General features: G+C 45.6%; 1 protein-coding gene across 2 annotated transcripts in view; it reads left to right on the top strand.

Annotated features, from left to right (window-relative positions):
* The first annotated feature begins 303 nt into the window (after positions 1-303).
* MTCH2 (mitochondrial carrier 2) overlaps positions 304-23,047 on the top strand; it is a 28,261-nt gene continuing 5,517 nt past the window's right edge. Inside the window, exons 1-11 of one of the 2 annotated variants that reach the window (XM_030917840.1) lie at positions 304-550; positions 3,855-3,939; positions 4,096-4,202; positions 9,780-9,806; positions 10,625-10,687; positions 13,667-13,724; positions 14,296-14,347; positions 14,768-14,827; positions 16,639-16,732; positions 18,858-18,905; positions 20,215-20,282. In XM_030917840.1, coding sequence (XP_030773700.1) covers positions 464-550; positions 3,855-3,939; positions 4,096-4,202; positions 9,780-9,806; positions 10,625-10,687; positions 13,667-13,724; positions 14,296-14,347; positions 14,768-14,827; positions 16,639-16,732; positions 18,858-18,905; positions 20,215-20,282 — 749 coding nt within the window. In that variant the 5' untranslated portion in view covers positions 304-463. The remainder of the gene's footprint in view (positions 551-3,854; positions 3,940-4,095; positions 4,203-9,779; positions 9,807-10,624; positions 10,688-13,666; positions 13,725-14,295; positions 14,348-14,767; positions 14,828-16,638; positions 16,733-18,857; positions 18,906-20,214; positions 20,283-23,047) is intronic. The other variant, XM_030917841.1, reaches the window with a different exon arrangement.

Raw genomic sequence — 23,047 nt, 5'->3', positions numbered from 1 at the left:
TGCTGAATATCTTTTGAACCCTATGTTGATGATGCTCAAAAGGCAAGTGTAGAGGTGAAGCATAACGAATAATCCTTTTCTATTTCTTTTCAGTCCTCTGACCTTGCCTTTGCCGTCAGGGTCACACTCCCCCACTGCCACTCCCTTTCTTCTGTTTCCGGACACTTGCGGCCTGAACGCGCATGTGCGAGAGAAACCCTCATTCCCGGAGAACGAGCTCCCGGCAGAACGCATGCGCCTCTGTACCGTAAGCCCCGCCCCGACCCCAGCGCCCCCTCGCGAGCGCCTGCCGTTTCTCCGGGCGGGAGGAGGGCGGGGACTGGGCGGAGAGGCGCGCGCTGGTGTGTGCGTGCGCGCGCGCCGCGGGCGGGCCAGTGAAACCGGCGGCCCTGGCACGTGACCCAGGACCGGCTCACCGGGTCGCTTGGTGGCTCAGTCTGTCTGTCCGTCCGCGGGTGCCATCATGGCGGACGCGGCCAGTCAGGTGCTCCTGGGCTCCGGTCTCACCATCCTGTCCCAGCCGTTTATGTACGTGAAAGTGCTCATCCAGGTATGAGGCGTCGCCGCTCCCTACCCCTCCTGGCGCCCCGTTCGGTCGCTGCTGCTCAGGGCGCCTGAGGATAGGCTCAGCCTTGCGGGCCCTTCATTCTCCCGAGATGCTGCTGCTCCTCCGCTGCCCTTTCCCTCCCTGCAGGGACAGCTTCCTCAGTCCCGCGGCCCCTCTTGGGGGCCTGAGCCCTCGCCCCGCAGCCCAGCGTTGAGGCCCACTCCTCCCTTAGCCAACCGCCACCCTGCCCTGCCCTGCCCTGCCCGGCGGATCCTCTGAACTTTGGTTCTTCTTCCCTGAGGTGGATCCTGGCCGGTCGCCACCAAGGGCTTCCGAACCCTCCCTCTCGCCCCTCCGAAATTCACATTCACCGCTCCTCCCCCCAAAATCTCAGACGCAAGACACGAAATACTCAGTTGAAGACAAATGTGAAGTTAGGTGGGAACCAACATTTTATTTTTTATCCCTTTTTTTTTTTTTCTTTTTATGCTACTGTTACTACTGCTTTTCTGTTCCCAGGTTTTCGCACCAGATACCCAGAGAAACACAAGGAGCTCATTCAGAATTGTTAATGAAGGGGTTGCTCTGTCAGATTTCGGAAGGATGCATTGAGCGCTTTCCAGCAGCAGCCCATGTGGCTCCTGACAATGAAAATCACATTGGTCAGAGCTGGAAATTAGTGAAGCGGAGTTTTAGCGAGTTTAAACATGGGAGTTAGTTTCTAATCTACTGTCAAATAATTATTACATGGTATTTTATATTCACATGCAGGTAGGCCAAGTAAGTGATAGACTTAGTGTTTCCAGTTCCTTTCCTGAATATCCCTGTAACGGGCAGGTCATTCTTTTTTATATGCTTTTACTGAGAATTGACATAATTCCCTCATGCACTGTGCCTAGGATTGGAACAGTTTTTAGAACCCCTGTCTTGCCGTCTACTTTTCTGTAAAAATTAGGCAAGGCACTAGAGAGGGCCACATTTCTTATTCTTGAGTTGTTGGGAATCCAGATTATTTCTTGCTGCGTAGACCTGTGTGAATTCAGATTCCGTACGTTAAAGGCTATTGCAAATAAATGATTTGCACCTAGAACAAAGACTGATTAGAATGTACTGTAACATCTAAAACAGAATTGGCACATTTGGGGCTAGATAGCATTTGAGATGACAGCATGTTGCAGTATACCTAGTAAGAACCCTTGGGCCTGGGCGCGTTGGCTCATGTCTGTAATCCCAGCACTTTGGGAGGCCGAGGCAGGCAGATCACGAGGTCGATGTTCGAGACCAGCCTAACCGACATGGTGAAACCCTGTCTCTACTAAAAATACAAAATATATCCAGGTGCGGTGGTGCGTGCATGTAATTCCAGCTACTCGGGAAGCTGAGGCAGGAGAATCGCTTGAACCCGGGAGGTGGAGGTTACAGTGAGCCAAGATCGCGCCATTGTACTCCGGCCTGGGCGACAGAGCAAGACTCAGCCTCAGAGAAACAAAACAAAAAAGAACCCACTACTCAGTACTTCTCTGGGAGATGGGGTTTTCTAGTGATGTTCAGAGCTTTTGCCCCAAAAACTTTGAATATCCTTAATTCTGATTTCACAACATCTATGTGTTGCCAAGTAGCCCAGGAGTTTTGGTGAAATTCCCAAATGCTCAGTTTTAAAAATAGTTACTTGGGCCGGGCACGGTGGCTCACGCCTATAAATCCCAACACCTTGGGAGCCTGAAACAGGCGGTTCACCTGAGGTCAGGAGTTCAAGACTAGCCTGGCCAACAAAGCACAACCCCTTCTCTACTGAAAATACAAAACTTAGCTGGGTGTGGTGGTGGGTGCCTGTAATCCCAGCTACTCAGGAGGCTGAGGTATGATAATCGCTTGAACCTGGGAGGTGGTGACCTAGATCATGCCACTGCACTCCAGCCTGGGTGACAAGAGCAAAATTCTGTCTCCAAAAAATAAAAAGTAACTAAATAAAAATGAAAATGGTTACTTGGTAGCACTATTCGGGGACCTCAGACAGGAGTTATTTATTTGTTTGTTTATTTTTGATACGGAGTTTTGCTCTTGTCACCTAGACTGGCATGCAATGGCACAATCTCAGCTCACTGCAACCTCCGCCTCCCAGGTTCAAGCGACTCTCCGGCCTTAGCCTCCTGGGTAGCTGGGATTACAGGTGCCCGCCACCACACCTGGCTAATTTTTGTATTTTTAGTAGAGACGGGGTTTCACCATGTTGACCAGACTGGTCTTGAACTTCTGACCTCGGGTGATCCGCCCACCTTGGCCCCCCAAAGTGCTGGGATTACATGCGTGAGCTACCACGCCAGCCCAGGAGTTACTTAATAGGACAGATTAAGAGTCACAACAATAATCAAAACTATGTCCTACAGCATTCATTCTCTCGAGTATCTGTAGTGTTAAAAATCCTGAGTATATGGTACAAAGACCGTGGTAATCATTAACTATATAAAATGGCCTTCATTAGCTGTTAATGACAACCTTTTTTTGTTTGTTTGTTTTTGAGACAGAGTCTCGCTGTTGTCGGCCTGGGCTGGAGTGCAGTGGCACAATCTCAGCTCACTGCAACCTATGCCTCCCGGGTTCAAGTGATTCTCCTGCCTCAGCCTCCCAAGTAGCTGAGATTACAGGTGCCCGCCACTATGCCCGGCTGATTTTTTATTTTTAGTAGAGACAGGGTTTCACCATGTTGGCCAGGCTGATCTCGAACTCCTGACCTCATGTGATCCGTCCCCCTCGGCCTCCCAAAGTGCTGGGATTACAGGCATGAGCCACTGCACCTGACCGACAGCCTGTTCTTCTAACATGAAGTTAGCTTGTAATTCTTTCCTAAGTGAATTATCCAGCTATATCTGCATTTGCCTTTTGAGTGTTTTGCCTAGGTTGCCAAGTATGCAGCTGATGCTGGCATGATGGATGTCTTCTCATTTTGTTCAAATATAAAATATGCCTTAAATTTTATTTAGAAGGTATTTTTGAGCACCCTTAGTAAACTGTAGCTTTCCTAACACAAAAGTTCCCTTCTTTTTCAGTTTGATATTAGCCTATTTCAGCTACATGGTATACGTCATAGAATTTGAACCAAAACGAAACTTGGAGTTTATTGAACTCAGTATTACCAACAAAAGAAAAACCTACAAGAATGATGCTTCATCATTGCCGTGGAAATCATATGCTGCGTTTTTACTTGTGTTTAAAAATAAGCAAAATTTTGTTCTTTATTCAAGACCTTGCAAGCAAGACATTTCTGGAAATACTGCTTTAATATTGATATATTCCATTGTTTTTAAAGGTGGGTTACGAGCCTCTTCCTCCGACAATAGGACGAAATATTTTTGGGCGGCAAGTGTGTCAGCTTCCTGGTCTCTTTAGTTATGGTAAGTGTCTTTGTTTGGGTTTGGATGACATTGAGGACTGTGATAGGCAGGAGTTGTTACTGAAAGAAAATATATAGAAAGCTTGTTTCTTTCAAATTGTAGTATATCCGTTTCTCTTGACCAGAACTTGACTACATCTCTGACTTGTGTTCCTAGCTCAGCACATTGCCAGTATCGATGGGAGGCGTGGGTTGTTCACAGGCTTAACTCCAAGACTGTGTTCGGGAGTCCTTGGAACTGTGGTCCATGGTAAAGTTTTACAGGTAAGAGGAAAATTAAATCAATCTTCCCATAGATTTTGCTTACCTGTTATGCAACAGTTTATTCTAAATATCAAGAGCAATTTAAAAGATACATTTATAACCCTGTCCTTTCTTCCTCTTGAAAAATATTTTCTTAAAATACCTTCTTTCGGCTGGGCGCGGTGACTCACGCCTGGAATCCCAGCACTTTGGGAGGCCGAGGAAGGCAGATCACCTGAGGTCAAGAGTTCAAGACCAGCCTGACCAACATGGAGAAACCCTGTCTCCACTAAAAATACAAAATTAGCCGGGCGTGATGGCGAGCGCCTGTAATCCCAGCTACTCGGGAGGCTGAGGCAGGAGAATCGCTTGAACCCGGGAGGTGGAGATGGTAGTGAGCAGAGATCGTACTGCTGTACTCCAACCTGGGCAACAAGAGCGAAACTCCGTCTCAAAAAAATATATATATGTATATATCTTCTTTCCTGGGAAGCAACGGGAATTCCTTTAAAATGAAGGGTTTTTTGGTTTGTTTTTTGGTGTGTGTTTTTTTTTTTTTTTTTTTTTTTTGAGACGTAGTCTTGCTCTGTCACCCAGACTGGAGTGCAGTGGCGCGATCTCAGATCACTGCAAGCTCCGCCTCCCAGGTTCATGCCATTCTCCTGCCTCAGTCTCCCGAGTAGCTGGGACTACAGGCACGTGCCACCACGCCTGGCTAATTTTTTGTATTTTTGGTAGAGACGGGGTTTCACCGTGTTAGCCAGGATGGTCTCGATTTCCTGACCTTATGACCCACCCACCTTGGCCTCCCAAAGTGCTGGGATTACAGGCTTGAGCCACCACACCTGGCCAGTTCTAATAGTTTAACACCTGATGAGCAAATCATGATTTTGTTAAAACAATTTCATGACCTGATTGGCTTGGATTTGACAAATATTTCTTCAGACTTCATCGATTTGAATTAAAGAAGTGTGAATTAAAGAGGTTTTTCAGCCAGTACCTCACATGGAAGCTGACTAACCCTTCAGTCATCTTGCTATTCTTTTTTGTTCTTGTTTTTTTAATGGAGTCAGGGGCTGCTATGTTGATCAAGCTGGCCTTTTTTTTTTTTTTTTTTTTTTTTTTTTGAGATAGTCTTGCTCTGATGCCAGGCTGGAATGCAGTGGTGCAATCTCGGCTCACTGCAGCCTCCGCCTCCCAGATTCGAGTGATTATCCTGTCTCAGCCTCTGAATAGCTGGGACTACAGGTGTCTGCCACTGCACTCAGCTAATTTTTTTTTTTTTTTTTTTTTTTTTTGAGATGGAGTCTTGCTCTGTCGCCCAGGCTGGAGTGCAGTGGCTGGATCTTGGCTCACTGCAAGCTCTGCCTCCCGGGTTTACGCCATTCTCCTGCCTCAGCCTCCCTAGTAGCTGGGACTACAGGCGCCCGCCACCACTCCCAGCTAGTTTTTTTTGTATTTTTTAGTAGAGACGGGGTTTCACCGGGTTAGCCAGGATGGTCTCGATATCCTGACCTCATGATCCGCCCGTCTCGGCCTCCCAAAGTACTGGGATTACAGGCTTGAGCCACCGCGCCCAGCCTAATTTTTGTATTTTTAATAGAGACGGAGTTTCACCGTGTTGGCCAGGCTGGTCTCGATCTCTTGACCTCATGATTTGCCCACCTCGACCTCCCAAAGTGCTGGGATTACAGGCATGAGCCATTGCACCCAGCCTTGCCTGAAACTTTATATGTCTGCCTCCCAAAGTGCTAATATTACAGGCATGAGCCACCACGTCCAGCCTGTTATTCTTAACATACTTACTGTTGTCAGACCTGTGGACTGAATCTGGAAGCATCATTTCAGGTGGCTCGTGGGTCAGAGTGTTGGAGTCTTAGTGGGCCCATGTCTTTGGTGGGTTGATTACTGGTCTTTCTTTTCCAGCCACACTCTGGACTCAGTGAAATTGTTGCTGTTACTTCCATGAAATTTACATATGGAAAGGCAGTTGTCATCTAGTCTATGTATAGACTTAGAGAAAAAGAGAAAGTACTGCTTGAGACTTAAGTTATTTTATGTAACTGGAAAGTAAAATAAACTTGATGTAACCAGGTACCCTGAATATGTTCCAAATGTAGTCCAGTGAAATATTACAGGGTTGGTACTACACTTAGCATCCAAAGCTGCTTGTACAGTCAAGAAGAAGGATGTATACAGGGCTGAGAAAATTATTAACCTTTACAAGAAATGATTTTGTATATCTGAGCAAGAATTAAAATGAAATTTAGGAAATGTAGAAACCAGGTTAGATAATTGTATCAATGGAGTAAAAAACAAAGTATAGAAACAAGTGAAAGTTTTTAGAGACCTGAAGCTATTAGAATTAATTCTAGCCAAGGACCTGGAATTTGGCCAAAATACATTACTTTGCTTTATCTTCACATTTGTTCTATTGCCCGTGATTTTTTTTTTTTTTTTTTTGAGACGGAGTCTTGCTCTGTCGCCCAGGCTGGAGTGCAGTGGCCGGATCTCAGCTCACTGCAAGCTCTGCCTCCCGGGTTCACGCCATTCTTCTGCCTCAGCCTCCCGAGCAGCTGGGACTACAGGCGCCTGCCTCCTCACCCGGCTAGTTTTTTGTATTTTTTAGTAGAGACGGGGTTTCACCGTGTTAGCCAGGATGGTCTCGATCTCCTGACCTCGTGATCCGCCCGTCTCGGCCTCCCAAAGTGCTGGGATTACAGGCTTGAGCCACCACGCCCGGCCTGCCCGTGATTTTTTTAAAACACAATTCTTTTTACAAGAGAAAATGTTGTCTTTTTAAAATCTGATATGGCTAGAAAATAATAAAACTGATGTTAAAAAATAAGAAAACAATAAAACTGGTGGTTACACAAGAAGGAGCTCTCAATTGATAATTTTATTTTCACCTAGCTCACATTTGGTTTCCAAAATACGCCACAAAAAATTCCTCTTGCAGGAATTTTTCTCTGGGCTCTGGCAGTATTCATGATCTCTTCTCTAGAAGAGAAAAAAAAAATCTCTCATTTTAGAAACTGTCAGATACAAAGGAAAAAGTGAGGCGATTTCAGCTCTTCAGACTTAACACCAATTCTCTGTCCTTTTATGCAGGGAAGAAAAGAGTCTTGCCCTAATTTGGTATTGGTCCTGCCCTTTCCATGAGAAAAGTGGGAACCCTGGACTTTGTTTTTACTAACTTATTTTCTGTTAAAACTAAAAGTTCTGGCCGGGCGCGGTGGCTCAAACCTGTAATCCCAGCACTTTGGGAGGCCGAGACGGGCGGATCACGAGTTCAGGAGATCGAGACCATCCTGGATAACACGGTGAAACCCTGTCTCTACTAAAAATACAAAAACTAGCTGGGCAAAGTGGCGGGCGCCTGTAGTCCCAGCTACTCAGGAGGCTGAGGCAGGAGAATGGCGTAAACCCGGGAGGCGGAGCTTGCAGTGAGCTGAGATCCGGCCACTACACTCCAGCCCCAGTGACAGAGTGAGACTCTGCCTCAAAAAAAAAACAAAAAACAAACAAAACAAAAAAAAACTGAAAGTTCTTGGCCAGGCGCAGTGGCTCATGCCTGTAATCCCAGCACTTTGGGAGGCCAAGGCAGGTGGATCAGCTGAGGTCAGCAGTTCGAGACCAGCCTAGCCAACATGGTGAAACACTGTCTCTACTAAAAATACACAAATCAGCCAGGCGTGGTGGTGGGCGCCTGTAATCCCAGCTACTCAGGAGGCTGAAGCAGGAGAATCACTTGGACCTGGGAGGTGGAGGTTGCAGTGAGCTGAGATCTAACCATTGCACTCCAACAGTGAGCCGAGATTGCACCATAGCACTCCACCTGGGCAACAAGAGTGAAACTCCATCTAAAAAAAAAATCTGAAAGTTCTTGAGTTTTCTTTTTTGTTGTTCTTATTTTGTAATTATTTCTTTAAATTTATTATTTTTGTTTTTTAGAGACAAAGTCTCACTGTGTTGCCCAGTCTGGTCTTGAATTCCTGGGCTCAAGCAGTCCTCCCTTTTCAGCCTTCCAAAGTGTTGGGATTACAGGCGTGAGCCACTGAGCATGTTCCCTTTTTGTTTTGTTTTGTTTTGTTTTGTTTTTTGTTTTTTTTGTTTTTGTTTTTTGAGACAGAGTTTCACTCTTGTTGCCCAGGCTGGAGTGCAATGGCATGGTCTCAGCTCACTGCAGCCTCCACCTCCCGGGTTCAAGCAATTCTCCTGCCTCAGCCTTCCACATAGCTGGGATTACAGGCACCCGCCACCATGCCTGGCTAATTTTTGTATTTTTAGTAGAGATGGGGTTTCGCCACGTCAGCCAGGCTGTTCTCAAACTCCTGACCTCAGGTGATCCACCTGCCTCAGCCACACAAAGTGCTGGGATTACAGGTGTGAGCCACCACGCCCGGCCCCTTTTCTTTTTTTCTGAGATGGAGTCTTGCTCTGTTGCCCAGGCTGGAGTGCAGTGGTGTGATCTCAGCTCACTGCAGTCTTTACCTCCCGGGTTCAAGCAGTTCTCTCTCTTGTCTCAACTTCCCAAGTAACTGGGATTACAGGCGCCCGCCACCAAGCCTGGCTAATTTTTGTATTTTTAGTAGAGATGGGGTTTCACCACATCAGCCAGGCTGTTCTCAAACTCCTGACCTCAGGTGATCCGCCTGCCTCAGCCACGCAAAGTGCTGGGATTACAGGCATGAGGCACCACGCCCAGCCCCTTTTCTTTTTTTCTGAGATGGAGTCTTGCTCTGTTGCCCAGGCTGGAGTACAGTGGTATGATCTCAACTCACTGCAGTCTTTACCTCCTGGGTTCAAGCAATTCTTCTGTCTCAGCTTCTCAAGTAGCTGGGAATACAGGCGCCCACCACCAAGCCCAGCTAATTTTTGTATTTTAGTAGAGATGAAGTTTCACTATGTAGGCCAGGCTGGTCTCGAATTCCTAACCTCAAGTGATCCACCTGCCTCGGCCTCCCAAAGTGCTGAGATTACAGGCATGAGCCACTGTACCTGGCCTTCCCTTTTCTTTTTTTTTTTTTCTTTTTTTTTTTTTTGAGACGGACTCTTGCTTTGTCACCCCGGTTGGAGTGCAGTGGCGTGATCTTGGCTCCCTGCAACCTCCACCTCCTGGGTTCAAGTGATCCTCTTGCGCCACCCTCCCTAATAGCTGGGATTACAGGCGTGCACCCCAATGCTCTGCTGATTTTTGTATTTTTAGTAGAGATGGGGTTTCACCATGTTGGCCAGGCTAGTCTTGAACTCGTGACCTCAGGTGATCTGCCCACCGTGGCCTCCTAAAGTGCTGGGATTACAGGCATGAGCCACCTCCCCTTTTCTTTTTTGAAAGAAGAGTTTTCATGACCATTTGCTTTTCTTCCAACTGACCAATATGTTAAACTTAGCAACAAGTTTATCTTGGAGATCCATATTTCCAGTTGGTTAATGGGGAGTAGAAGTTAACTAAAGACTTGCAGCTGAAAAAAAAAACAGAAAAACTTCAAAAAAAACTTCAGCTAATTTACTTTCTGTCAGTAGAGTTTTCATTTTATGTCTTCTCTCACATGACACTGTAATAACCCTAATCATCCTTTTTCTTTTTTTCTATAGCATTACCAGGAGAGTGACAAGGGTGAGGTATGTTGGAGCTGATTTCTAAGCATGAGGGCCTTTCCCTTGCAAGTTATTACTGCTTTTAGGGCCTCTTTTGGGGAAAAGCCAAGTAGTCAGTCTCCTATTCATCTCAGTGAGTGTTGTCCTATGGGGTGGCCACCAGTTTGGACAGTTCTGTTTGAAACCATCAGGATGGCTGGGCATGGTGGCTCATGCCTGTAATCCCAGCAGTTTTAGAGGCCAAAGTGGGAGGATCACTTGCATCTAAGAGTTTGAGACCAGCCTGGGCAATATAGTAAGACCCCTTCTCTACAGAAAATCAGAGATTAGCGGGGCCTGGTGGCACACACCTCTGTAGTCTCAGCTACTTGGGAGGTTGAGGTGGGAGGATCACTTGAGCACAGGAGGTCAAGACTGCAGTGATCCATGATTATATCACTGCACTCAGCCTGAGTGACAGAGCAAGACCCTATCTCAAAAGAAATGAAAACCATCAAGATCGGCCGGGCGTGGTGGCTCACGCCTGTAATCCCAGCACTTTGGGAGGCCGAGGCAGGCGGGGATCACAAGGTTAGGAGATCGAGACCATCCTGGCTAACATGTTGAAACCCCCTCTCTACTAAAAATACAAAAATTAGTGGGGCATGGTGGTGAGCAACTGTAATCCCAGCTACTTGGGAGGCTGAGGCGGGAGAAGCACTTGTAACCAGAGGTCGAGCTTTGCAGTGAGCCGAGATTGTGCAACTGCACTCCAGCCTGGGTGACAGAGCGAGACTCCGTCTCAAAAAAAAAAAAAAAAAGAAACCATCAAGATCTCTATTTTCTTTGATTTTGATTTCCAGGAGTTAGGACCTGGAAATGTACAGAAAGAAGTCTCATCTTCCTTTGACCGCGTTATCAAGGAGGTAAGAGATGAATTACATCCTGTGCTGTTTGCCCAGATCAAACTGTGGTGTTGCAACTATGGAATCAGAATCATCAGGCCTGTGTGTTCATGTCTGTTCCCAAATGAAATTAAACCTTCAAATTAATTTGGGCTTTACTACATGTATAACATTAAAAAGAGAGAGGATCAGTGCTTGCTGTTCAGAATAGATGTATTTCAAGAAAACACATTTTGCCCACACATTCCATCTTTAAAATACTGAAAGTCTTCTAATAGTGTTGAAAACCTCAGGAATAAAAGTGTTAAAATAGGCCAGGTGTGGTGGCTCACGCCTGTAATCCCAGCACTTTGGGAGGCCAAGGCAGGAAGATCACTTGACCCAGGAGTTAGAGACCAACTTATGCAACATAGTGAGACCTCGTCTCTACAAAAAATAGAAAACTAGGTGTGTGGTGGCGCATATCTGTAGTCCCAGGTACTTGAGAGGCTGCGGTGAGAGGATTACGTGAGCCCAGGAAGTTGAGGCTGCAGTGAGCTATGATTGTGCCACCACACTCCAGCCTGTGTGACAGAGCAAGACTCTGTCATTAGAAAAAAGTATTAAAATAGCGGCCAGGCCCTTTGTATGTTGGATAGTATCTATGCAGAAATGCTCTTTTGACATTTTCTGACTCTGAAATGTTCCTCTTCACCCATTTCCCACCCCCATCTTCTGCTATAGGTTTTTCTGTGCCTGGCTTTCAGAACTATTCTCTTATTTCTTAAGTCTTCACATTGTCTTAATTGTCATTAATGAAGTCACAATTTTATCCAGGAAATGCAGCCGTCTAAAATACATATTCCAAGGGTTGGGCGCAGTGACTCACGCCTGTAATCCCAGCACTTTGAGAGGCCGAGGCGGGCGGATCACCTGAGGTCAGGAGTTCGAGACCAGCCTGACCAACATGGAGAAACCCCGTCTCTACTAAAAATACAAAAATTAGCTGGGCAAGGTGGCGCATGTCTGTAATCCCAACTACTCGGGAGACTGAGGCAGGAGAATCGCTTGAACCTGGGAGGCGGAGGTCGTGGTGTGCCAAGATTGCGCCATTGCACTCCAGCCAGGGCAATGAGAGTGAGACTCCATCTCTCTCTCTCTCTCTCTCTCTCTTTCTCTCTCTCTCTCTCTATATATATATATATATGTATTCCAAAACAAACATTACTAAAGGTCTGGAAACCAGATAAATTAGCTCTATTTTCTGTAAATTTTCATGAAATTAGTTTGCTTAAAAGCAGGGATAAATGTATTACTATGCAATTAGTATTTTTCTTAGTTTGCCCATCCTGTCCCATAGGATCTTATGCCCTTGGGGAAGGGGTGAAGGCTGTCTTAAAACTCAGTGACTAGGCCGGGTGTGGTGGCTCACACCTATAATCCCAGAACTTTAGGAGGCCAAGGCAGGCGGATCATGAGGTCAGGAGGTCGAGACCATCCTGACTAGCCAGCCCGGCCAACATGACGAAACCCCGTCTCTACTAAAAATACAAAAAAAATTAGCCGGGCATGGTGGTGGGTGCCTGTAAATCCAGCTACTCAGGAAGCTGATGCAGGAGAATCGCTTGAACCTGGGAGGTGGAGGTTGCAGTGAGCTGAGATCGCAGCACTGCACTCCACCCTGGGTGGCAAAGCAAGACTCCGTCTCAAAAAAAAGAAAAAAGAAAACTCAGTGACTATAAAGATACTGTTTAAATGCAAACGCCAGCCGGGCGCGGTGGCTCACACCTGTAATCCCAGCACTTTGGGAGGCCGAGGTGGGCGGATCATGAGGTCAGCAGATGGACACCATCCTGGCTAACATGATGAAACCCTGTCTCTACTAAAAAATACAAAAAAAAAAAAGAAAATTAGCCAGGCATGATGGCGGGTGCCTGTAGTCCCAGCTCCTCGAGAGGCTGAGGCAGGAAAATGGTATGAACCTGGGAGGCAGAGCTTGCAGTGAGCTGAGTTCGCACCACTGCACTCCAGCCTGGGCAACAGAGCGAAACTCCGTCTCAAAAAAAAAAAGCAAAAGCCAATGGTAGACCTGCTACATTTACAATCCCAGAACCTAAATGCAAATATTATAATTTAATTTTCTTTATTACCTCCTGATAGAGTCCTAGAGTAGAAAGATCAACTAGGAAGAACACAGCAGCTCTAAGATACTGCACAATTACTGGGTTGTAGTCACAAAACTAAGTTGTTCTCTTCGCCCAAAAATATGGGTAGAGACTAAGTGGAGCCTGCCATTTGTCTAGAATGATATTGGACTCTCCAAAATCACTTACCAATAAAGAGAGCAACTTAATAATCTCAACAAAGGCCTCATATTTTTTTTTCAGTTTAATGACTGTCTGTTGGTGACCTTTCCTGTTTCTTTATTTTTTCTCATACCTGTGAAATTGAGAAAACAACAGAAGCCTGCTTTGCAGAGAAATTTTGAGAAGTAACTATAATCGAACATTGAAATCCATGAGTGAAAAGTATGATAAAAGTGAATGAGATCTTTCTCATCCCATTCAAACTCTTCTCCTTTTTTTTTTTGAGGTGGAGTCTCGCTCTGTCGCCCAGGCTGGAGTGCAGTGGCCGGATCTCAGCTCACTGCAAGCTCCACCTCCCGGGTTCATGCCATTCTCCTGCCTCAGCCTCCTGAGTAGCTGGGACTACAGGTGCCCACCACCTTGCCCGGCTAGTTTTTTGTATTTTTTTTTTAGTAGAGACGAGGTTTCACCGTGTTAGCCAGGATGGTCTCGATCTCCTGACCTCGTGATCCGCCTGTCTCGGCCTCCCAAAGTGCTGGGATTACAGGCTTCAGCCACCGCGCCCGGCCTCAAACTCTTCTTGACTCCAGCCAGAACAGGAGGGCTGTGTCATTCACTTTCTTATCCTATACCACGATATCCACCCACATTCCTTCTCACAGGCATTTGAGTGTCATTTATTTAGATTTCAGAAGTGTGTGTTGATTGTTTCTAGACAACTCGAGAGATGATCGCTCGTTCTGCTGCTACCCTCATCACACATCCCTTCCATGGTATGTTTGCAGTTGACAACTGACCTTTCTTTTATAACCTGATCTCTCCTGACCACTTAGATAGGTTGATGTGGCGGTTGACTAAAATGCCTTGCCTGCATGTTTTTGTTTGCTTGCTTGTTTTGGCTTTTATCAAATTTATCCAGATAGCAAAATGTCTTTAGGTGGAAAATCTTTTTTTTCCAGGGCGATCAAAATCTATCTTAACATAGTTTTTTGTTGTTGTTGTTGTTTTTGTTGTTTGTTTTGAGACAAGAGTTTTGCTCTTGTTGCCCAGGCTGGAGTGCAATGGTGCAATCTCGGCTCACTGAAACCTCAGCCTTTCGGGTTCAAGCAATACTCCTGTCTCAGCCTCCTGAGGAGCTGGGATTACAGGCGCATGCCACCACGCCTGGATAATTTTTGTATTTTTGGTAGTGGTGGGATTTCATCATATTGGTCAGGCTGGTCTTGAACTCCTGACCTCTGGTGATCCACCCGCCTCGGCCTCCCAAAGTGCTGGGATTACAGGCGTGAGCCACCGCACCTGGCCTTAACATAGTTGTAAACATCTTTTCTCTATGTTCCACAGTGATCACTCTGAGATCTATGGTACAGTTCATTGGCAGAGAATCCAAGTACTGGTAAGTGTTTTTGTTTTCACATACTCAAGGAGATCTTTTGAAGCCAAAGTACTAGGATAATACTACTTTATATTTTTATGATACCTTACAGTTTGTAGAACAAATTTGTATCTGATGTCATTTGATCTGCACAAAAAACAATAAAATAGGAGAAAATACGCCCAGGCAGGTTTAGTAGCCTACCTAGGATTTCAGAGTAAGTTGCAGAGCCCCTGACTCCATATGACTATACACCTAGGTAGTTAGTATCTTCACTCCTATCTCCAAATTTAGCTATCTTTGCAGAGTGAGAGAGTGCTAGAAAAGTGTGAGGGAAGGAGTTTGTAGATTTGACCTTGTCCAATGTGATAATTGAAATTATTTTGTTTATAGCTCCAAAATAATCTTAATATATTTTATCTTTTCTTCTTGTGTACATAGTGGACTTTGTGATTCCATAGTAACCATCTATCGGGAAGAGGGCATTCTAGGATTTTTCGCGTGAGTAAATATTGATTAGTATGTAATTTTTGTATGAGTGGGAAACATTTCCTGAAAATAAGGACAGTGGGCTGGGTCCAGTGGCTCACACCTGTAATCCCAGCACTTTGGGAGGCCGAGGCGGGCAGAACACGAGGTCAGGAGATCGAGACCATCCTGGCTAACACAGTGAAACCCCGTTTCTACTAAAAATACAAAAAAATTAGCCGGGCATGGTGGCGGGCGCCTGTAGTCCCAGCTACTCTGGAGGCTGAGGCGGAGAATGGCGTGAACCCAGGAAGCGGAGCTTGCAGTGAGCCAAGATCACGCCACTGCACTCCAGCCTGGGGGACAGAGTGAGACTCCATCTCAACAAAAAAAAAAAGAAAGAAAATAAGGACAGTGAATCTTTGTTTCATCCTTGGGGAAAATGTACTCCCTGGGCTTACCTCACATTACATTCTAGTTATTTTTTTTCTTTTTTCTCTGCAGAAAGGTATTTAGGCCCCATATGACTAGAATTCTCTTGTGAAGACCCCAAACCTTTGCTTCTAGATACTTAAAACATTTGAGGCCAGGCATAGTGGCTCATGCCTATAATCCCAGACTTTAAGAGTCCAGGGTGGTTAGATCACCTGAGGTCAGGAGTTCAAGACCAGCCTGGCCAACATGGTAAAACCCCGTCTCTGGGTGTGGTGGTGTGCACCTATAATCCCAGCTACTCGGGAGGCTGAGGCAGGATAATTGCTTGAACCCGGGAGGTGGAAGTTACAGTGAGCTGAGATTGTGCCACTGTACTCCAGCCCGGGCAACAGAGTGAGACTCCATCTCACAAAATAAAAATAAAATAAAAGATAAAATTAAATAAGGAATTTCTTTTTTTAACAAAGGACTTAATTCCAAGTTTCTACCCTTATAGTAAACTCCCAATTCTATATAGATAATAAAATGAGAAAAATTAAATGTTGAAAAATGGGGAAATCATCTTAACTTGTATTTTCCTTAACTTACTAAAAGATACGTTTTTGCAAGACTTGAATTTACTTTGAAAGAACTTAGACTACTACCCTCATTCTTCTATGAAGAAAAATTTTGCATCATTACCTAAATGGTTGTTTTTTTTTTTTTTAATTTTCAGAGTATCTCCACATATGGATTTTGAATGTCATAAATACTCTGTGAGATAGGCAGGACAGCTATAGTTAGTATCACTTTAGAGATTAAAAAACATGGATGCTCTGAGAGTTTCATCTGCTGCCTGTCACATCGCTGATGAGTGCTGGAGCTGGCATTTGAAGCTGGTCTTCAATCCGTGTGGAAATGCTCTTCCCACTATTCCATGCTGCCTCACCTAGGTCACCTAGACCCTAGAAAGGTAGTTTTTGATGCCTCTCATCTATATCTGTACTTGGAACCATTCTTGCTTTGTAATTTTTCTCATCTTTTGTCTGCCAAATTTGAATATCAGATAGCTTAGCAAAATCATTTTTTAAAGCTGGTCAAAGCAAAACAATATTTAAGTCTCTTCTGCAAAGCACCTCGCAAATGTTTTGCCTCCCTGCTTATAGTTATGAATAGTAAGGTGGGCCACTGAGGGTATAGCCGACCTGCATTTTAAACGTAGGAACAAAAGTCACTGGAGATCAGCTTCAAGTACAGCTTGTTAACGAGAATGAACTAGGTGTGCGGGCTGGATTCTGGTGTTTGATGTCTTTTTCACTTCCCTAGAATGTTTTGTGACCTCTAATTATATGAGAAGCATTTGTACTGAAGAGCCTGTCTTTTTACTGATCACATTTTTTGGTTCTTATTTTTATTGTTTCTTCATGTAGGGGTCTTGTTCCTCGCCTTCTAGGTGACATCCTTTCTTTGTGGCTGTGTAACTCACTGGCCTACCTCGTCAATACCTATGCACTGGACAGTGGGGTAGGTTGTAACCTTCATGAGATGTGCTGGCCTTGGCTTTAATCTGGCAGCTAGTTTAGCTTTTAAAGTAAGATGTGCCAGGCGCGGTGGTTCACGTCTGTAATCCCAGCACTTTGGGAGGCCGACGCGGGCGGATTACCTGAGATCAGGAGTTCCAGACCAGCCTGGCCAACATGGTGAAACCTCGTCTCTACTAAAAATACAGAAAAAAGTAGCTGGGCCCACGTGGTGGTGCGTACCTGTAGTCCCAGCTACTTGGGAGGCTGAGGCAAGAGAATCGCTTGAACCCAGGAGGTGGAGGTTGCAGTGAGCCAAGATCATGCCACTGCATTCCAGCCTGAGTGACAGAGGGAGACACCATTTCCAAAAAGTAAATAAATAAATAAATAAATAAATAAATAAATGAAGTAAGATGACAGTTTGCTACATGCCAGACTGAACAATTAGGTAAAAATTATCAAATTTTCAGATGTTAATGAAATGACCCATACTGTTTACTGAAGAATGATACACGGTAAAAGTCCCTAAGATATGACAGAGTATACCCAAGAGACTTAGCCCTGTATTCGTTCAGGGCTTTAAAGAGATCACTTCTTTATTCATACTTAAGAGAACCTGGGAAAGCAGGACATCTTTATGGCATATCTGGGGCTTTTCATCTAATCTGGACTTAAGGGGGTACCTGTATTGGCTTTTTAGAAACCTCAGCCTTTTGAGAATTAGTCTTATCTAGAAGTTGTCTTTCCTATCTCAGCAGTTGTGGGGCCTCTTGTATATAGGCAGCTTCATAGCATGATGAAAAATTGAACACGTCATGGGGTATATGACTCAATCCATGTTGTAAACCTCTTGAGTATAGAGAGGAATTTTCTTCAGCGCATCTGGTAGAAAGCTAGCTGTGTACAACAAAAGTAGTGAATTGTCCCTTAGATATGCTATAAATATGGTTTTCCAGGGACTATATTTCTAGGACATGGGAAAAGGTTATCAATCTCATTTTCTTTTGTATTTGAAATCCTTTTACATTCATTCCTAAGGCATTTTAGTATAATATGAATTTGTCTGTTAATATTGAATCAGGTTGATCATTTTGACCACTGCCTTATTATTCTAATAATCAGTGTTTTATGGTTTTGTCCTCAAAATTACAGGTGTGGTGGCTCATGCCTGTAATCCCAACACTTGGGGAGGCTGAAGTGGGAGGATCACTTGAGCCCAGGAGATCAAGGTTGTGAGATCACAGCTCACTGCCCCTCCAGCCTGGGCAACAATGAGAGAGATCAGATCCTGTCTCAAAAAAAAGAAAATTAATTTTCAAGCAGTCAAGCTGATAATTTAGAGATAGACTATATTGACATGGAGAGCAAGGCACAGTAGCTCCAGTCTGTAATTCCAGCAACTCAGGAGGCTTAGGTGGGAGGTTTGCCTGAAGCCAGGAGTTTGAAATCAGCCTAGGCAACATAGCAAGACACACCATCTCTTAGCTAGGCATAGTGGCTGACGCCTATAATCTCAGCACTTTGAGAGGTCAAGGTGGGACGATCTCTTGAGCCCAGGAGTTTGAGACCAGCCTGGGCAAACTTAGGGAGACTCCATCTCAAAAAAAAAGACACCATCTCTTAAAAAATACTTTGAAATTTAGGCCGGGCGTGGTGGCTCAAGCCTGTAATCCCAGCACTTTGGGAGACCAAGGCGGGTGGATCACAAGGTCAGGAGATCAAGACCATCCTGGCTGACATGGTGAAACCCCGTCTCTACTAAAAATACAAAAAAAAAAACTAGCCGGGCGAGGTGGCGGGCGCCTGTAGTCCCAGCTACTGGGAGGCTGAGGCGGGAGAATGGCGTGAACCTGGGAGGCGGAGCTTGCAGTGAGCTGAGATCGCCCCACTGCACTCCAGCCTGGGCGACACAGCGAGACTCCGTCTCAAAAAAAAAAAAAAATACTTCGAAATTTGCTGGACGTGGTGATGTGTGCTTCAGGAGGTCACTGCACTTCAGCCTGGGTGACAAAGCGAGACACTGTCTGAAAGTTTAAAAAAAAAGAAAAAAAGAGAAAGGAAAAAAGAATATATTGATGTGTTGTAGTGTTGTAGTCAATTAATTGAAGGCTCTTTTCCTGTTTTAGGTTTCTACTATGAATGAAATGAAGAGTTATTCTCAAGCTGTCACAGGAGTGAGTTTTTTTAAATCCTTTTAACCTTCTAGGAATAGTTGTGTTTTGTTTTGTTTTCGTTTTAAATCTGGCTTGTGTCATCACTGCTTTAAGATAACCAGATATCTCACTGGGACATCTCCCTCAAATGTGTTATATTTGTCAAAGGTAAGAATAACTCAGTGTTCAGCCAGGCGCCGTGGATCACACCTGTAATCCTAGCACTTTGGGAGGGTGAGGTGGGCGGATCACCTGAGGTCAGGAGTTCAAGACCAGCCTGGCCAACGTGGTGAGTCCCCGTCTCTACTGAAAATACTAAAATTAGCCAAGCATGGTGGTGCATGCCTATAATCCCAGCTACTCAAGAGGCTGAGGCAGGAGAATTGCTGGAACGTGGGACACAGAGGCTGCAATGAGCTGAGATCACGCCACTGCACTTCAGCCTGGGCGACAGAGTGAGACTCCATCTCAAAGAAAAAAGAGAGAATAACTCAGTTTTCGAAGGAACAACAGACTTACATGTGAAAATAAAGAGAATAAGGCAGAGCCCCTGCCTCACATCCTGCATGGTTTCGTACTGCTCAGGTTCATAGTGGGTGTGCCTTTCCTCCTAAATAATATTGTTCAGGCCAGACATGGTGGTTCACGCCTGTAAAGCCAGCACTTCGGGAGGCCGAGGAAGGAAGATCACTTGAGGCCAAGAGTTCAAGACCAGCCTGGGCAACTGAGCAAGACCCCATTTCTACAAAAGTTAAAAAAAAAAAAAATAGCTGGGGCGGGCACGGTGGCTCACTCCTGTAATCCCAGCACTTTGGGAGGCTGAGGTCGGGAGTTCGACATCAGCCTGGCCAACCTGGAGAAATCTCGTCTCTACTAAAACTACAAAATTAGCTGGGCATGGTGGTGCATGCCTGTAATCCCAGCTACTCGGGAGGCTAAGGCGGGAGAATTGCTTGAACCCAGGAGGCGGAGGTTGCAGTGAGCCAGTATTGTGCCATTGCACTCCAGCCTGGGCAACAAGAGTGAAACTCCGTCTCAAAAAAAAAAAAAAAGAAAAGTAGCCGGGCATGGTGGCGTGCACCTATAGTCCCAGCTACTCAGGATCAGAGAAGTCTTCTAGCCTTTTATTAAAATGTTGGATGCCGTGGTGTGTTAAGAGGAAGAAGCATCTCCAGGCTCAAAACTGTAACTGTTGTCTTTCCAGGGTACTGAGAAAGTGAGACAAGCGTTAGAGTGTCTCACCGCAGTGGCACTAGGCCTTTAAGGTAAAAGAAAGGAGAATAAAGACTAGGAATGATCTAATAACAGCTGCCTTGTTTCCATTTTACAGTTTTTTGCGAGTATGTTGACCTATCCCTTTGTGCTTGTCTCCAATCTTATGGCTGTCAACAACTGTGGGTAAGTACTTTGTATTTCTTATTCTAGTAGGTGGCTGACCGTATGCTGACAGGTGGAGCAGCCTTGTAGAAATTTAGGAAACATGAGAGATCAGTGTCAAGCTCTGATTGGTATTTTTTTTAAAAAGCGGGGAGGAAAAGTATAATTTATACCATTAGAAGATTCCTGGCCGGGCGCGGTGGCTCAAGCCTGTAATCCCAGCACTCTGGGAGGCCGAGACGGGCGGATCACAAGGTCAGGAGATCGAGACCATCCTGGCTAACCCGGTGAAACCCCGTCTCTACTAAAAAAATATAAAAAACTAGCCGGGCGAGGTGGCGGGCGCTTGTAGTCCCAGCTACTCGGGAGGCTGAGGCAGGAGAATGGCGTAAACCCGGGAGGCGGAGCTTGCAGTGAGCTGAGATCCGGCCACTGCACTCCAGCCTGGGCGACAGAGCAAGACTCCGTCTCAAAAAAAAAAAAAAAAAAAAAAAAAAAAAAAAAAAAAAGAAGATTCCTAATTTTTTTCTGTATGCCCTATGCAGCAGCAGCCTCAATTTGTATTTATTTATTAATTATTATTTTTGTTTTATGTATTTATTTTTTTTGAGACAGAGTCTTGCTTTGTTGCCCAGGCTGGAGTGCAATAGCACGATCTCGCCTCACTGTGACCTCCACCTCCTGGGTTCAAGTGATTCTCCTGTGTCAGCCTCCTGAATAGCTGGGATTACAGACATGCGCCACTACGCCCGGCTAATATTTTTGTATTTTTGGTAGAGACAGGGTTTGACCATGTTGGCCAGGCTGGTCTTGAACTCCTGACCTCAAGTGATCCACCCGCCTCGGCCTCCCAAAGTGCTGGGATTACAGGCATAAGCCATCGTGCCAGGCCAATTACTATTATTTTTATAGTTTTTTTGTGGGTTGTTTTGGTGTGTGGTTTTTTTTGTTGTTGTTGTTTGTTTTTGTTTGTTTTTGTTTGTTTGTTTTTGAGACAGAATCTCACTCTGTCACCCAGGCTGGAGTGCAGTGGTGCAGTCTCGCTTCATTGCAATATACACCTCCTGGATTCAAGCAGTTCTTCTGCCTCAGCTTCCCAAGAAGCTGTGATTACAGGCATGTGCCACCATGCTGGGCTAATTTTTGCATTTTTAGTAGAGACGGAGTCTCACTATGTTGGCCAGACTGGTCCCAAACTCCTGACCTCAGGTGATCTGCCTATCTCGGACTTCCAAAGTGCTGGAATTACAGGCATGAGCCACTGCACCTGGCCTATTTTTATTTTTAATTTTTTTAGAGATAGGGCTGCAGTGTGGTGGTGAAGTCCTACCTCACTGCAGCCTCGAACTCCTGAGCTCAAGTGATCCTCCTATCTCAGCTTTCCAAGTAGTTGGGAGTACATGTGCATGCCACCATGTCTGGCTAATTATTTTTTGTGGAGACACGGGGTCTCACTTTGTTGCCCAGGCTGGTCTTAAATTTCTAGGCTCAAGTGATTCTCCTTCCTCGGCCTCTTAAGGTGCTGGGATTATAGGGGTGAGCCACCATGCACAGCCAACATGTTATTTTAAATCTTTATCTTCTTTCCTATGAAAGTGACAAAAGGTGTATCAGGGATTAAATGACAACCCGTACCTGTTTTTCCTGGGGCTTTATGGAGAAAGTGAGTTTTAAAGAACCAGAATTAGGATATTTAGTCTATGGAAAGCTTGATGACCTTTTCTCTGTATTGGTTAGAAGGGCAGGTGTTGGCCGGGCGCGGTGGCTCAAGCCTGTAATCCCAGCACTTTGGGAGGCCGAGACGGGCGGATCACGAGGTCAGGAGATCGAGACCATCCTGGCTAACACGGTGAAACCCCGTCTCTACTAAAAATACAAAAACTAGCCGGGCAAGGTGGCGAGCGCCTGTAGTCCCAGCTACTTGGGAGGCTGAGGCAGGAGAATGGCGTGAACCCGGGAGGCGGAGCTTGCAGTGAGCTGAGATCCGGCCACTGCACTCCAGCCTGGGCGACAGAGCGAGACTCCGCCTCAAAAAAAAAAAAAAAAAAAAAAAAAAAAAAAAAAGAAGGGCAGGTGTTGGTATAGTGGTAGACTCCATTGATTTCCAAATTCTAGATGCCCAGTGACTCTACTGAGTTGAGCAAAATTTTGCCTTTTTTTTTTTTTTTTTTTTTTTTTTTTTGAGACGGAGTCTCGCTCTGTCACCCGGGCTGGAGTGCAGTGGCCGGATCTCAGCTCACTGCAAGCTCCGCCCCCCGGGTTCCGGCCATTCTCCTGCCTCAGCCTCCCCAGGAGCTGGGACCACAGGCGCCGCCACCACGCCCGGCTAGTTTTTTTGTATTTTTAGTAGAGACGGGGTTTCACCGTGTTAGCCAGGATGGTCTCGATTTCCTGACCTCGTGATCCGCCCGTCTCGGCCTCCCAAAGTGCTGGGATTACAGGCTTGAGCCACCGCGCCCGGCCTTTTTTTTTTTTTTTTGAGATGGAGTCTCACTCTTGCCCAGGCTGTAGTGCAGTGGTGCAATCTCAACTCACTGCAACCTCCACCTCCCAGGTTCAAGTGATTCTCCTGCCTCAGCCTCCTGAGTAGCTGGGATTACAGACGTCCACCAGCATGCCTGGATAATTTTTTGTATTTTGTTGTTGTTATTGTTGAGGTAGAGTCTTGCTCTGTTGCTCAGGCTGGAGTGTGGTGGCGCGATCTCAGCTCACTGCATTCTGCACCTCCCGAGTTCAAGCAATTCTCCTGCCTCAGCCTCCTGAGTAGCTGGGATTATAGGCACTTG

This window comes from Rhinopithecus roxellana, chromosome 15 (genome assembly GCF_007565055.1).
Source record: "Rhinopithecus roxellana isolate Shanxi Qingling chromosome 15, ASM756505v1, whole genome shotgun sequence".
NCBI classification, from domain to species: Eukaryota; Metazoa; Chordata; class Mammalia; order Primates; family Cercopithecidae; genus Rhinopithecus; species Rhinopithecus roxellana.
This window is presented reverse-complemented; position numbering and strand designations above follow the sequence as displayed.